Raw genomic sequence first — 15,204 nt, 5'->3', positions numbered from 1 at the left:
TTAACTTAAATAGTTAAACATTATTTCCCCAAAAATGTAAAAACTCCTATTATCAGGAGCAAAAATGGGTTATACCGCTACAATCATAATATTTGTTACAATCGTGATATCATCAATAGTTTTGAATATTTTTTAGACTAAACATATAGTTTCAGTCTTTAATTGATATTTCTCCTATAACAATTATGATATTCATTATCTTCCTCAAAAATATAAAAATAAAAAATTATCACGTACATTATTATATTTCTAAAAGAGCTGATTAAATTTTGGAAATTTATTTCCAAAGTGATATTAATTCTCGTTTGGTGTCTCTCAAAAACAAAAAAACAAAAAAAAAATCATCTGGTTTGTTGTGCTGCCGCAGACACTCACTAGAAAAGAAGAAGAGAAAAATTCACTGAGATTTATTAAAATATACGTACAATTCTCTGACGTTGTCAGTTCTCAGATTCTCCTCAAACAAGCTGCATTGATACGATGATCATCCAAGGTTGTTCGTCACAGCCCATTTCAGCAAGAAACTGCTTCTCCAACTTGTTTTTGTTGCCAAATCCGAACAAATATAGTTTCAAGAAGAGGATTACAACATCGAAGCATGAATTGGATGTCAACTATCGTTTGAAGCCACCGTCGACAAATTTCAGGATTCAAGCATTAGAAACAGAAGCCAACAAGGTAAGGTTTTTTCAAGATTTCCAGACCCATTATGTCAATTAGCTGTGGCGTTACCAATTCTTGAAGATTTTAGCGTTGTTTGGCCTTTTTATGTTTTGCCAAATTGTTTGAAAGGTGATATGGTGAATTATGTGGTTTTCACTGAGCTTCGGGTTATTTTTACTGATAGTTCGATTTTTTTTTTTTTTTTTTTTGAGGTAACTGATAGTTCGAAATTGAGAAGCATAATATGAGAATATGGAACGTATTAAACCAAGTGTTGAAGAGAAGATAACAAATTTGTACAACTAAAAAAAGTGTTGGCTGTGAAGAAATCTGAGATAAAGCAATTCTGAGATGCCTATATGATGAATGTATAGGTAATTGGAAAACATCTATAATTTTGTTGAGAGAGCACGGTGTAACTACTTTTCTTCGAAATCATTCACTGATTGTCATTCTTTGATTTATGTAACCATTTTAGTGTTCTTTGAAAGAGAAATGGCATGAAAGCACGAATACGAGAGCATGTTCTTATCTTCTTTCAGCCTCATATTGTATGTTCCAAATGTGTTGAGGGTGCCTCCATTGTTAGTTTTTATCTTATTGCCTGTCCTGATATCAAGTTCTGCAGCTGGATGGTGCAATAGCAGAAGGTTTGAGAACAAAGTCGCAGTATGATCATCTTATATGGCCTTCTCCGAATGATGAAGTTCCATTCTGGAAGAGAGAGTTTCCGTCTTGGGACATCAGCAACAGCGACCATGTTGACATCCAGAAGGATTCCGACCCTATGCATATTATTCATGTCACAGCTGAAATGGCACCCATTGCTAAGGTAGGAGGTCTTGGCGATGTTGTGACTGGGCTAGCCCGTGCATGTTTGATGCGTGGCCATACAGTGGAAGTCTTTCTACCATTCTATGAATGTATCAACAAACAGCATATCAAAGAACTAACATTGACCAGTACGTATGACTCGTATCATGATGGGAGCTGGATCCCCACTAACGTCTATCGTGGAGTAGTTTTTGACATTCCAGTGGTATTTATCGAACCATCCAACCACTTCTTCAAGGGACAAAGCGTGTATGGAGGTTCATACAATGAACTGGAAGCATATTTATTCTTTAGCCGTGCCTGCCTCGAATGGCTGCAGGTATTTTGACCATGTATTTCTGATCTTAATATGCTCAGGAGACTTAGTTATTATGACTTTTCTTCGTCCATTCTCAAATTAATTTTTCATTTTAAAACCAGATTTTGGATATGTTTGGCTAAATCGAACCTGTTTGTAGGTCTCTGCAACTCAGCCTGACATTGTTCATGTCCATGAATGGCAGACTGCTGGTTTGCCATTGCTCTACTGGGATATGTATCAGTATCTTTCCCTTCAGGTGGTTGACATATAATAGTTGTTTCTTTAAGCAGCACGTGGTGAAAGTAATTTATTGCGAGAGTTTAATTTGCTGATTATGATCCTGTCATCTTGTCTCTTGTAGAATCCGCGAATTGTGTTGACAATCCATAATATGGAGCACTATGGAGAATGCAGGTGTGATACCAAATTATTGCTTTTTCCCTTCAGTTGAATCTGCATTTTTACTATAAATTGGCTCTGGCAATCCCTCGCGTGCTCTCATTCTTTTTCATCCAAAACAACATTTACTAAGCGTTGATGCACTTGCTTCATCATTTTGCCAATTATATCGAAACCGAGACGCTCACTTTTGAGTTAAGCTGGTGGCATGATTCCTTAGCATCCATATGGCATTGAATTAACTAGATTGGAGAAGTCTCATATATTTTGAGGTTAAGGACTTGGGACTGGAGTACTGGATATTTTAGCTCCACTAAAGTAAGATATATGCAGGATCCTTTCCATTGACTAGTTTTAGGCATCTGATATTTGGTATATGTTAAGCAGTAAACTAGATGTCAAGCTAATTCGGGACACACAGCCCATTATGTCATGAGCAAGGAAGTCCTACTCGATTTGCATGAAATTCTATGCATGACCACTTCGTCCAGTAACCCCCCCCCCCCTCCACCCTGTATCAACACGTCTACTAATAGGCATTCTTTGGGGTTACCAGATTAAATGTATCTCAGCTGTGGAGAAAGTGTTAAATGAACTGTGCATCTTTTGTGTTCTACTAGAATCAAGCTTAAGCCTATTGTTATTGGATTTGGGCTATTGGATCAGCAATAGAAGGAGGATTTGCGGAGAATCATTATTTGGACTTTTGGCTAGAAAGAAACGAGAGAACATTTGATGATAAGGAGGAATCTCTTGATTATGTATATGATATATCAGTACATGAGAGATTTCCGATCAAGATCACGACATGGGTGTTAAAAACAGAAGAATTTAAAGTTTATTACTTACGTAACGATATCTTTAGAGACTGGAGCGTAATGCTTGTAGAATAGGTTCTGTGAGATGAAAATGGGAGAGGACATTTAGTCCCCTTGATGTAACTTTGCTTATCCTGATCTCCTTACCAATAAAATTACATTTCATGTAGAAAAACAGTATGTGTAATTCCAGAAGATGAGAAAAGTGGATAAGTAGTATCTTCTGCAGCCTCTATATTGTTTTGCCTTTTTGCTAAGTGGTACAACTATGTACGCTATCTGAGTAGATATAGAGCTACTCTTTGTTGATAACATTGGAAAAATACTTCTTTTCTACCTTGACTTGTCGATGTGGTTTTTTGAAGGCAAGAGCAATTGAGCAAGTGCGGTCTTGATGGATCTATATATGCGACTGTAGAGAAGGTTAGTCTTCAATATGTCTTGCATGTTATGGATGTGTGGGATTTTATTAGCCTTATGATAGCTTACTTTTATATAGCAGATACAATTAGCATCAATTAACACACCATTATCATATAGCATCTTTGGTCAATTAGTTTTGAACTGTCTATGAACATTTACTCTTCAATTTGAAAATTGGCAGGCTATGGATGATAGAACTATTGGGCACAACCCTGAGAGATTAAGTTTGCTGAAAGGAGGCATTGTCTACAGCAATGCTGTAGTGTAAGTTAATCTGCATCAAATGTTCTTACTTTTTATCCCCTTGATTTCTTCCATATGGATGCATATATGCCTATTCGACCATTGTTACCTTTATCTTGATTCATACTAATGAAACTCTAAGTTCGTGAGGCAAATTTACTCCAAAGTTCTGTCGTCATTAAGCCATCAGGCTGTTGCAGAATATATTAATGGCAAGTGATTGATGCAGCTTCTAAGTGTTCTTGTAATCTCCAGTACAGTATCTCCAACATATCTCAATGAAACACTTTGCTCGGGATGGCTTGCTGCAACACTGATACGACATCGTGACAAGTGAGCCCATCTAGTTACACCTATCAGTTGCTTTTCACTCTGAACGATAATCCTTGAAATCTCTGTTTGATTAATTTCTACTCTTTTCATGTGCCTGTTTTATTTATAGTGCTACTATTTGTTGCTTTGCCTTTTTACTGATGCGACCGGTTTAAGTCTGTCCGGAGGTCTTCTAGAACTGTCCCAGGAAATATGTACACATAACTGACTCTGGATAAACTAGCTTTATCTTTCTTCCCACCTTCAAATGAGAAATTATATGCTCCTTACCAATAATCAGGTTACCATGTTAACGTTTTGTTAGGTACTTCGGTATTTTGAACGGAATAGATACTGCAATTTGGAACCCTGCAACAGATGCATTCTTGCCTGCTAAGTTTGATGGTAATAATTTTTTTTCCCCATAAATTTCTTGACATTCCATAGTGTACCATCATGTATCTATGCTTTTCTACTTTTTTACTAGAGTAAGATGTCAGTTTTCAGTTAAGAAACTCATCAAAAATGCATTTTGGAGCTTCCTCTCTGGTTTCTGGCCTGCAGTTTTGTGATTGTCGATTAATATTTATGATAGACTATCAGCAGGCAGTGGTTTTCTTTTCCAGCTGTATGTACATTATACAATATTCATATGCAAAAACCTGAAGTTAACAGAGATAGATAAAAGGTCGACTCGATTTCCATCATTCGTTTTGCATCAGATGTTAGACTTCGTCAATCCAGACCTATTGCCTTCAGGGAATTAATTTCATGTTGCATATATATACCAATTTTATACTACAGAAAGTAAATACATTTTGATACTTTTTTGGGAGTTAATGTTGTTGCTTCCTTTATTTTGGCAGCTAACAAAATGGAAGGGAAAAAGATCTGCAAGCTTTTTGTGCAAAGAGGGCTTGGTTTGCCTCCAGAAGCACGGGACTCTGCTAAGGTGCCCCTGGTGGTCTGCATCACTAGATTAGTTGCTCAGAAAGGTCTTCATTTGATTACTAATGCAATCAGACATGTAGAAGCCCTCGTAAGTCTCTCTCTCTCTCTCTCTCTCTCTCTCTCTCTCTGGTATGGTTTTCCTTCAATGTTTTTTGACATGCCAAGAAAAAAGAATCATTTGTCATGATCTTTCGGCATCCATACCTTATCACTGCTGCTGAATATGCAATCTTGTGGATTTTTTTTTGTGTTTAATGGAAAGGGAACCTCTCTTTCTATGACCGAGAGTAGATTGAAATAAATTCTAAGGACTATGGGAAGTACTAATTAATGGGTGCTATGCATGACTTCCAGTATAAATTTTTGTTACATGATCTCCTGGAATATTTGGGTTACAACACTTTGAGTATTGACTTTCATGAATTTTTGAAGGAAAACACAATTTTTATTTAGGCTATAAGTCGATGATCTCAGATTCTAGAATTTACCATCCATTCATTCTTGGGGTATGACCATTTGGTGTAACTTAAGTCTAAATATATGAGGACTTAATCACCCATCCAAGTCTTCTTGCCACGGATCGGGATGCATTTAATTATATCTTTTCTCATTCCTTTTCTTTGATATGAAGGTGTATAATCATACCTGACTTGTAAACGAACTCTTCGTAGTTATCAGCTCTAGTATCATGAATCATTATATGCTGCTATTTTCCTTTATTTTGTGAGCAACGTAAGACATATTTTCATTGCCTGGAAATGACCTTTTGGATAATAAGAGACCTTCTGAAAGTTTCAATTCCTGCGATTCTAACACGTCATAGAAATTGCAGAAGTGTCTTTAGGAATCTTCTTTCAGATTGCAACAGTTGTTCTAAAAAGTAATATGCCCCCTATTTATGTATAATAGATTTCCGTTCTCATGTTGGAAATGAGATTTAACATCAGTTGGAGACATGTTGATTGGTGTCTGTTTTAGGGTGGACAAATGGTTATTTTGGGGACTGCTCCAGATGCTCGAGTTGGAAGCGAATTTGAAGGTCTTGCCCAGCTGGTAATGCGAAATTCCTTCTCTATCCAAGTATCTTATTTTGATTTCTAAAATATTTGATTAAGTTCTCCTACGAAAATGTCGAACACCATCTACGTTGGATTGATCAAGTTAAAAGATTTCTTTGACCGAGGCACATCCAGTTCACCTCGATTCCCTGTCGATGCTATAATTTTTTCTTTGTCTAGGTTTGCACTTTTTTGCTTTATCTAATAAGTCCAACATGTGCCAAAATGAATCATTTGAGCATAACATAGGAAAAATAAAAGACTGGATTGAAGTGGGTCTTTGTCCTTAAAATGAAGCCACAAGAAAACTATGTTTGCCTAGACCTACTGTTGGTTTTCCTGTTTATAAGAGTTAAATATGGAAAGTAAAGAAAAAACGGATAGTACGAAATGCTTATTCTCTACTCATTTGTAACTAATAATTCCAATTCCTTTAGTGTTCAGCTCTACGTCTTCTTTCATTGTATCACATCTTGAGCAAATTTTTGTTGAGCAACATCTGATCCTGTATATTCCACACAAATTTAGTCCGTGCCAAATCAAAATAAGGTGCCTTGGAAGATGTTTTTAATGCCTTTTACTAGAATTGGAATGAACACGTTCAATCTGCAAAATGCACTCATTAGTCGGCATATCATCCTTTGTGGGGAAAACAAACTTGTTGAAATTTATATATAGTAGTCGACTTATGTGTAGTGTACCAGGCTGACTTCATTTCTTCTTCTAGCATAACGAAGGTCCCAGCATTCGGATTCTTCTGATGTATAGGTGATTGCTTTTTAGCATCTTGAAATTATTTAGCATCACAGAGATACCCTGCAAAATAACCAATGTCACCTCCGTTTTTTTTTCGTGTGAATTATGCAGCGAGGAGCTGTCCCACATGCTCTATGCAGCTGCGGACATTGTGTTGGTTCCATCTATATATGAGCCATGTGGACTTTCTCAGATGATTGGGATGCGCTACGGAGCGGTATGTGCATCCGCTACAACAGAGCTATCACAATATGCAAACACTTAAAATGGTTTCCTCTTATTTAGATTAGTTGAACATATTCGAACAAGTGTAGCTTAATTGCGAGCTGTTGTTTCTTTAATATCAGGTTCCCCTGGTCAGAAAGACTGGTGGTCTTGCAGACACAGTTTTCGACATGGATAATCAGTCTCATTTTGAGATTGCAAATGGGTGGGTATTTGCTACATGACATATCTCCAACAAATTTGATGCTCAAATACCATATATATAATTGCTTCTAAGTATTGTTTATGTTTCAGTAATCTTGTTTGCTCGAGTGGAAGCATAATCTGACTTGTATAGTTTCTCAATATCCCCTTTGCAGCTTTGTCTTCGAAGGGATCGATGAAGGATCCTTGAACTGTGCTCTGGATCGTGCATTTTCTTTTTACCGAGAGAGTAAGTAGATAGCTTTTTTTCTCACTTGTTTCTTTCTTCTAGTGTCTCTGGGTCGACTAATTTGTGTAAAAAATATACTGGCTTGAATTACAAATCTAAGAGGAGCTTGCTTTGTTTTTTTGGTATGATCACACTTGGAAGTCGATGATCAATATTTCTTACCTATTGTAATGTGTAGGAGGTAAGTGATTAATGAAGTGTAGTATCATAATAATAAATGTGGTTACTTTTGGTGCAGAGCCTGATGAATGGAGGGCCACAGTGAAGAAGGTTTTGCAGATGGATAATAGCTGGAACAATGCAGCAGGGAAGTATATTGACGTCTATAACAGTGTGAGAGTCAGACATAATTGAAAATATTTCGAGTCCATGTACACCTTCTGCACTCGTCAATAAAACAACCAATCTTTATACTATAAATAAATTGTGCATGTGTGTTAAGATGTGTTCTTTGTAGCTGCAAATATATCACAAGACTACGAGGGATAACAAAATAAAAAATATTAGCCCATAATAATATTATCATGCATAAAAGTAAATTATCCACCATCTATAAAACATATGAAAAGAGCAAAAAATTAGTGAAAATATATACACCCTCCGTCCCATAAGAATTTATAACTTCTCTCATTTTCATCCGTCCCATAAAAATATTACTTCCATTTTCTCCACTTTACACATTATCTATCAAACATTTCTTAAAACTCGTAACATCCTCCAAGTGATACATTACTGATACATTACTGATTATTATGGCACAGGAGTAGTATATTTTTCATCAAAGAGGGCGCACCCTCATATTTCATGCAGTTTCCAAATTTTAGACAAGAAAAACTATGCTAAAGAAAAGCGACGCACAAATATCAGAGAACACATCGCATTGTGTTATCAAGGTTTGAGTCAAAAAAGGAAGCACCTCCAAATTTATCCATATTATACAAGAAATATTAAGCTGCTACATCGAACAACTTGCACAATATAAATTTTATGTAGAACAATTTTGAGGTAGTCGCACAACTTTCAATATGAAGGCATATAACACAACATTACAGATAAATTTCAAGCTGTCATGTGAAATCTTGGTTATTTAACAAAGGACAACTATTCATTCCATTGATGTAATAATCTAGCTGCATTCCTTTCATAAACTGCCACCTATTTTGAGGCTTATACAAATTGCTACTGCCTAGCAGCTTAAATAATTGCCCCGCACTTGAACCAAGAAAATGTAAAATAGAAGAAAAAGAAAGAAAAAAAGAAAAGAAAAGAAAAGAGGCAGTAAATACCAGGCATGTGAGGCCTCTAACCCTCCCATGCCTAGAACTACAATCTTAACAAGAAACAATTATGCAACAAATGAACAAGACCGACGGAGGAGGAGACGGAGAAAGACATAAAGAAGTATGAGGACTATCTCGGATTTCGGCCTCCTTTCTTACCTGAGGGAAATAAATAACAACCAAGTACTCACACACACAGAAAATGAGATAATACTAAGGGGCAGAGATTATGCAGCGCAAGCGGTGACGGCAAGCATGGGACAAATTAAATGTCACCTCAATGATCCCAGTCAGCAACCTCCAATGCCAATTCTCAACTAATACAAGCAGTTGCGGTCTGCTGGCGTCTCAAGATTGGGACCTAATCCACGTCTTTGTTCGAGAGACTTTTAACACCATCTAACTGGAGAGTGTCCGCCAAATTATCTGACAATTGATTTATTGAATCCGTAGCAAGACTAGCAGTCGTATTTCCAGTTGGAGTAGTTCGCTGTTTTGCCTTCCTCTCCAGCAAGGCTTTCTCTCGCTCATCATAGAAGTTGAAATCATCAAGAAGAGAGGTCTCAGCATCATGGTTCTTGAAGATCATTAACATTTCAATTCCCTGTTCTAGTTTCACCTAAAACATGGAAATACCATCAAGTTAGGCATGCATCAACGCACAGAAAACAAGACGAATTATATGGTTAAAAAAATTGCAATCATGAGCCTCTGACAGATGAGGGGATCTACATGTATAGTATACCAAAGTAAACTCAAAATATTTTGACAAGCTTAATTTTGACCATAAACCCCAACTTCCTGCAGTTTGACACTTAAACCCCAAACAGTTTTGAAGAAGTGGAGATAATCCAAAAGGCGGAAAAAGAAAAAGAATAAGGAAGAGGAGAAAAAAGATCCGGAACTGTATTCTTTGGAAAGAAAAAGGTTCCTCCTCTGATATGGAGTCAGTTTAGGGTACCAAACAAAAACAAAATGCCCAAAAACTAATGGACAAAGAAATCCAACACTTAGCTAAAAATTCTTCTGATTAATATCCCTTTATTTCATGAACTAATAAATAGATTACCTTACGTTTTTAGAGACTGCAGTTTTTATGTTTTGTCAAGTAGAGAGCAACTTTATAAGGTCAAGTATACTAATTCACTTGATACAGGTAAATTCTGCTCTCTAATGTCTTCAGACAAATTGCAGTAGAATACTCTGACTATATCAACCTTTAGTGTTCACAGTATAACACTTTCAAAAGGAACAAAATATTTCAGAAGATATCAAAACCTCTTGTGAGTCTCGACTGTGAGTAACAGGCTTGTTGTCATTATTTTCAAGAAGTATGTGACGGAAGCGACTGTTGGGTACATCTTTGATAATATGCCATTTAACCGGAAACTGACCACTCCACCGATCCTGCTGCCAGTAATCAGCATCAGTCTCAAAGTCAACAGGTCCAACCATCTCAGCTACTCCACAAAACTGTCCACTAGCATTGACCTGCAAGTAATAACACTTGTTACTAGAGCTAACATACAGAAATGGATATAGCAGTCAGCAATAAAAGAAACATTATGCGACAACAGAGATGTAACTCCATGCAATTATTACTGGTTAAGTGATACGGAATAACAACAATCAATGTAATTACAGAAACATTGTGGTTAAATGAGATGGAATAAACAACCAGTGTAATTACAGAAACTTTATTACAAGAGTTAAAGACCACAAAGTCATATTCCACTACACTAAATGGGATATACGACTGTGAAACGGTATATTAGTGGTATCCAATCAATCAGAAATGAATGTCCACATCACCAAAAAGTTTGTTCACAGTAATGCACGTATGTTTACTAATTACTAACAGTGCCATATAATCATTTAGTAAAATATGCGGCTTATAGTTCTTTTGATTGTTCAAGTTTCTTTTTGAGGAGATTGCAGGCAACAAATCTCCAATACAATTGTTATCAATTAAGAAGTCTTAGAAACTAAGAACAAGCAGATCAGCTTCCTATAGGCATAAATAAATCGAGAGTAAGTACAAGAATCTTACAGAGAAAAAGAGGAAGACTGGACAAATGCCCTCCATTTCTTTTGCTTCATTATACGCAGCATCCAATTTTCGGTTTCCAAGTGGTGTGCTGGCCCAAACATTGTATTTAATGCTTTTATGGATATTGTCTTCACTGAATGACTTGATGACAAAGAATTTTGCACGCTCATAATCGGTTATGAAATCCGGGGAGTTAAAATGTTGGACATGAAACCTAGAGGTAGATTCAACATCTTTAATGCTAGCAGATGATCCCTCTTCAGGGGAATTCTTGCTTGTAGGCTTTGAGGCCCTAGGTCCTCGGTTCCGATCACCAGAACTACCAAGCGTGTCTGTAGAAATATTGACAGTGTCCCTATCCCTATCACGTCTTCCACCTCTGTCGCCAGTAAATCGATTCCGGTTGGAATTTGGCCCAAGAGTATTCTGGTAAGAACCACTATGGGCAAAATGCCTAGCCGAGGAGTTCATCGTTAAACCATAACCCTGATATGGTGCCTGCCATTACAATATCAGCAATCCAGAAAAGGGTGAGGATTTAATACACTTGGAGACTTCAAAGTGTTTTACAGGCAAGTTTCCATTGACCAACGATCACTACAATGTTTACATTTTGCACAAGAGGTACTAGCATTAGATATTCAAGAAACAAGATATAAGAGGAAAAATAATGACAAATGCCTCCACATACAGAGCTCAACAGAAGAGAATCAGTAAAACATAAATGGCTTTTAGAAGTATTGTGTGAATTGTAGGTGAGCCAATGAGCTGACAACAGATGAACTGAAAGCATAGGGGCAAAACAATAGAAACAGAGTGCCTATCTGCTTTTGGATAATCAACTGCTTGACTATGACAATGCCAAACATGATATGGAAGGAAGAGAATGAGATATTTTCATGCACTGCATATATGTACACCAAGCTCATGACTCAGTTTTTCTCCCTAAAAGTGACTTACCATCCATCTTATTAACAGACCCATCAAAGTTTCAAAACTTTCTAGGCAGATATGATCTTTCAATGCTCAAGCATATTTAAACATAATGTGAAATAAAAAAACATCCAGTTTTCTCTACTCCGTGGGTGGCTATGCAAGAGCATATCCTTTTTCTGCACAATGTGTATATTTTGTCAAAAACGTTTAACAAACCTGTCCAACATTTTGCTCATACGATCCAAGTATGCCAATAGGTTGAGGATACACATTTCCAGAATTTAATGGAGACATGAACCTGCTAGAATCTAAGGAACTCGAGCGGCTTGGCATTGGTTCGTTGGATGCAAACTCGCCAGGGAAATTATAAAGACCATGACCACTATTCCCAGAAATATCTCCACCACCAAAAGAACCAAATGGTAGATAATAAGATCCTGGGCCAAAAAATGCATTGTCAATAAGATTTTCTTGGCTGCTATTTCCGGATGGCATTAATTCAGTCTGTGAAGCTGGAAGTCCCGAAGTAGCATGGGGTGGGCCAGGTGAAACTGCTGGCGGATAGTAAGGGGGAGTCACAGGCATTTGGTGTGGAGAAAACAGCTGACCATCAATCATTATTGAAGACATGGGGCTAGCCAGCGGGGAGAACTGTCCATATGCCATCTGGGAGTCGAAGCCATAGCTTGGTGGAAAGAAGAGTGAAGAATTATCATTGTACATTCCCTTTCACAAGGTTAAAACTATATTAGTGACTATGGCTTCAATCCATTAGAAAATATAAAAATGACAAAAAATATTGTACTCACTGGAGGTATGACATGTAAGTTGTTTGCATTAACATAGTTAGAATGTTCGTCCCAGTTACCACTGCCATTTTCATAACCTACAGGAATGCAAGGTCAGAGGAAAGCCCAAATCATGGAAGGTATAACACAGACATGACATGCATGACATTCATTGGTAGCATAGCACCTGACCGACATTCAAATTTCTTTACATATTTCTTTTTGCTAGGGGGATACGAAAGCCAATAGAGTGCACTAAAAGGACATGTAAACCAATTCTAACAATACAACACCCATGGGCACTTTTCTAGTTTTTTTGTATAAGGTTTAGATATGCTTGCAGAAACTGTGCTGAAGAAATAATAATAATTTGACACAACTGTCAAGCCTAAAGTCTATGATTGTTACATTTGAAATATGAGCTGCTAACCTAGAAGTTAACATTCGAATAGTTAAAATGCACAAATGATCAGGCAACTGCCAATTTTACATATATTAAATGGATTTCTATGTTTTCTTGCATAATTGTCCTGCTATAATCATGGAATCTTATCAGTAACCATGGAGCACAAAAGAAAGATGTAAGCTCCACATCAGGACATAAAATTCTATGCAGGAACAACAACATAATGAGATCCAGAGACTGAAATCACATTTGAAGGAAAGACTCGACTGTCTATGAAAACAATTAATTATGCGACTTTTATACCACACATACACATACAAACCAAAAAAAAAAGTTCATCAACAGGTTTGTCAAATTAACTACCTCCGAAATAGTAACCCTGTTCTTGAGGGGTATATGCATTATATGGATGCACTGCAGAAAGAGTTCCACTTGGTTCTGAAGTTGCTGGCTGATCTTTGGTGGTTCTTGAGGCACCCGAAATGGCAGTATCTGGAGAAGGATTTGTAGAAACAATCCTTTCACCTTTTGGTGAGGGATGCTGGTAACAGGTTGAAAAAAGAAGTAGAAATGGAGCACATCAGATATGCTAATTAAAACATATGGATTACAAGCACATAACCTAGTAAAGTAAAGGATCAGACTACTGAAAAGAGACCTGTTCAGGCAAAGTATGTATCTCAACAGCTCGGTCACCTGTATCCAACAGCAATTGTCATAGGAAAACAAAAACTTACCATCAATATCATATGGAGATTACTCAGGTAACAAACTATAAATAGTGAACTAAAGCAGTCAAACATTTATTTTTATGCCCAACTATATATCATAAGATTCATAACCTGGTTATTAATAGAAAAATATCCCAGAAGAGTGGGGATAATAAAACGAGTGGAAAAAAAAAGTATGGGTTTCTCAGCCCACCCTTTTTGCTCCACTTAGCCTTATCCCCCTCTTAAAGAAATAAATTTGACGAGTGCATCATGCATTAAGGGAGTTGTAAATGATCCTATTTCAGGAGTTAAAAGTTCTACAGCATAAGCAAGTCATGGTTTTCTTTCAAACTCACCGCTAGACCACCTAAGGCCAAAAACATATTTGCAATAAACTATGAAATAAACAAGTTAACGAGTCTTCAACATTAAGAAAATAAAAATTGAGGCTACAATAGTTCTTCATTCTTAATTAATAATTGGCACCAAAATCAGTTCCTACAAAGTAAAATACATACTTCCCCAATCAACCATGTTTTCAGTTCCTAGAGGATTAATAGATTCTTGCAGAAACAAGACAAACTCGTATGGTTTATCATGACTTTTCTTCACTCGAAAATAGAGAACATATTTGTTATAGCTCAGCTAAGATTTCCACCTAAACCATTCTAACAAAACACAAATCAGTACAATATGATATATAAATGGCTCCAATACCCTAAACGTAAACCCTAAAAACTAAATCTGAGAAATGCAAATCAAAAGGAATTCCAAAATTTCAATACCGAACCACCAATTCTCGATGATTAAATGTTTCGGAGTGAATGTACGGCCTAAATTCGAGGGCATGACGTAAGGTGACCAAAAAAAAATTGCAATCACGAGCAAGTAAACTCAAAGGAATGAGCACAGTCAATAATAAGCTGAGAACAAACCAGGGGACTGAATGGGGGCGAAGCGATCGAGGCTCGGCTGATTACCGTCTTCCATTGAACTCAACCAAATTAACTCAAAAACTAATCAAATAAAAAAACAGCCACTAAAAAACCAGATCTGCCGGGAACTGAATCACTCAGTTGAAGATCCAATTAAACCAATCGAATTACTTGAATCGAGTATATAAGTGTGTATGCGAGAAAAGCCCTCTCCTTTCACAAACAATTGGAATTCGCTCTCAATTTTACGAGGGCATCTAGAAAATGCGAAAAATTGCTTCGCGGGAGGGTTTGAAAACAAACAGACACGAAAGGGTTTTAGAGAGACATATATACTTACAAAATATGCATGCATACATAAATAAATTTGGCTTCATTTTCGGTACCGCTTAATATTAATGTGCTGGAGTATATAATATTTAATCTAAAAAAAGTATTACTATTAACTTGCTATTTTGTGTATTTCCCTTATTACCCCTTTATTCTCCGCACGTTCACAGCTTGACAACGGGGGTAGAAACGACATTGTGCCATCCTTGCTGCCATCTTAATCGCTACATAAGTTAACCGACGAGTCCTGATTAAATTTAGAGATTGCAATTTAAATTTCAAAATTTTGGACTTTGTTCAAATTAACTTCAATTTTTAAGGCATGTTAATAAAGTTTCAGTTTTTTGATT

At 36.7% G+C, this 15,204-nt stretch overlaps 2 protein-coding genes across 2 annotated transcripts; one reads left to right on the top strand and one right to left on the bottom strand.

Moving 5' to 3' along the window:
• Window positions 1–284: 284 nt before the first annotated feature.
• LOC130988333 (uncharacterized) lies at window positions 285–7,857 on the top strand. The gene is made up of 15 exons (XM_057912151.1): window positions 285–678; window positions 1,292–1,816; window positions 1,956–2,054; window positions 2,160–2,212; window positions 3,381–3,438; window positions 3,620–3,702; window positions 3,937–4,014; window positions 4,319–4,398; window positions 4,860–5,032; window positions 5,923–5,997; window positions 6,730–6,770; window positions 6,870–6,975; window positions 7,106–7,188; window positions 7,343–7,416; window positions 7,655–7,857. Exons 1-15 carry the CDS (start codon window positions 481–483, stop codon window positions 7,768–7,770), a joined length of 1,842 nt encoding a protein of 613 aa, XP_057768134.1. The 5' UTR covers window positions 285–480; the 3' UTR covers window positions 7,771–7,857.
• A 645-nt stretch (window positions 7,858–8,502) lies between these two features.
• On the bottom strand, window positions 8,503–14,915 carry LOC130988321 (YTH domain-containing protein ECT1). The gene is made up of 8 exons (XM_057912141.1): window positions 14,525–14,915; window positions 13,535–13,572; window positions 13,240–13,417; window positions 12,492–12,568; window positions 11,899–12,408; window positions 10,747–11,244; window positions 9,975–10,187; window positions 8,503–9,315 (listed from the first exon to the last, which is right to left on the bottom strand). The coding sequence occupies exons 1-8, from the start codon at window positions 14,577–14,579 to the stop codon at window positions 9,058–9,060; spliced, it is 1,827 nt and encodes a 608-aa protein (XP_057768124.1). The 5' UTR covers window positions 14,580–14,915; the 3' UTR covers window positions 8,503–9,057.
• Window positions 14,916–15,204: the final 289 nt, after the last annotated feature.

Source organism: Salvia miltiorrhiza, chromosome 1 (assembly GCF_028751815.1).
Source record: "Salvia miltiorrhiza cultivar Shanhuang (shh) chromosome 1, IMPLAD_Smil_shh, whole genome shotgun sequence".
Lineage (NCBI taxonomy): Eukaryota > Viridiplantae > Streptophyta > Magnoliopsida > Lamiales > Lamiaceae > Salvia > Salvia miltiorrhiza.
Note: the sequence above shows the minus strand (reverse complement) of the source record. Positions and strands in the feature narration are given on the sequence as shown.

What these genes read in the sequence shown, in the direction of transcription:
- LOC130988333 (XM_057912151.1), top strand. Translation starts at nt 481, where the DNA reads ATGATCATCCAAGGTTGTTCGTCACAGCCCATTTCAGCAAGAAACTGC. An exon ending in TAGAAACAGAAGCCAACAAG is followed by an intron (nt 679 to 1,291) that starts GTAAGGTTTTTT and finishes CAAGTTCTGCAG; the next exon opens with CTGGATGGTGCAATAGCAGA. An exon ending in CCTGCCTCGAATGGCTGCAG is followed by an intron (nt 1,817 to 1,955) that starts GTATTTTGACCA and finishes ACCTGTTTGTAG; the next exon opens with GTCTCTGCAACTCAGCCTGA.
- LOC130988321 (XM_057912141.1), bottom strand. Translation starts at nt 14,579, where the DNA reads ATGGAAGACGGTAATCAGCCGAGCCTCGATCGCTTCGCCCCCATTCAG. An exon ending in ACTTACATGTCATACCTCCA is followed by an intron (nt 12,409 to 12,491) that starts GTGAGTACAATA and finishes ACCTTGTGAAAG; the next exon opens with GGAATGTACAATGATAATTC. An exon ending in ACAGTCGAGACTCACAAGAG is followed by an intron (nt 9,316 to 9,974) that starts GTTTTGATATCT and finishes TCCATGTTTTAG; the next exon opens with GTGAAACTAGAACAGGGAAT.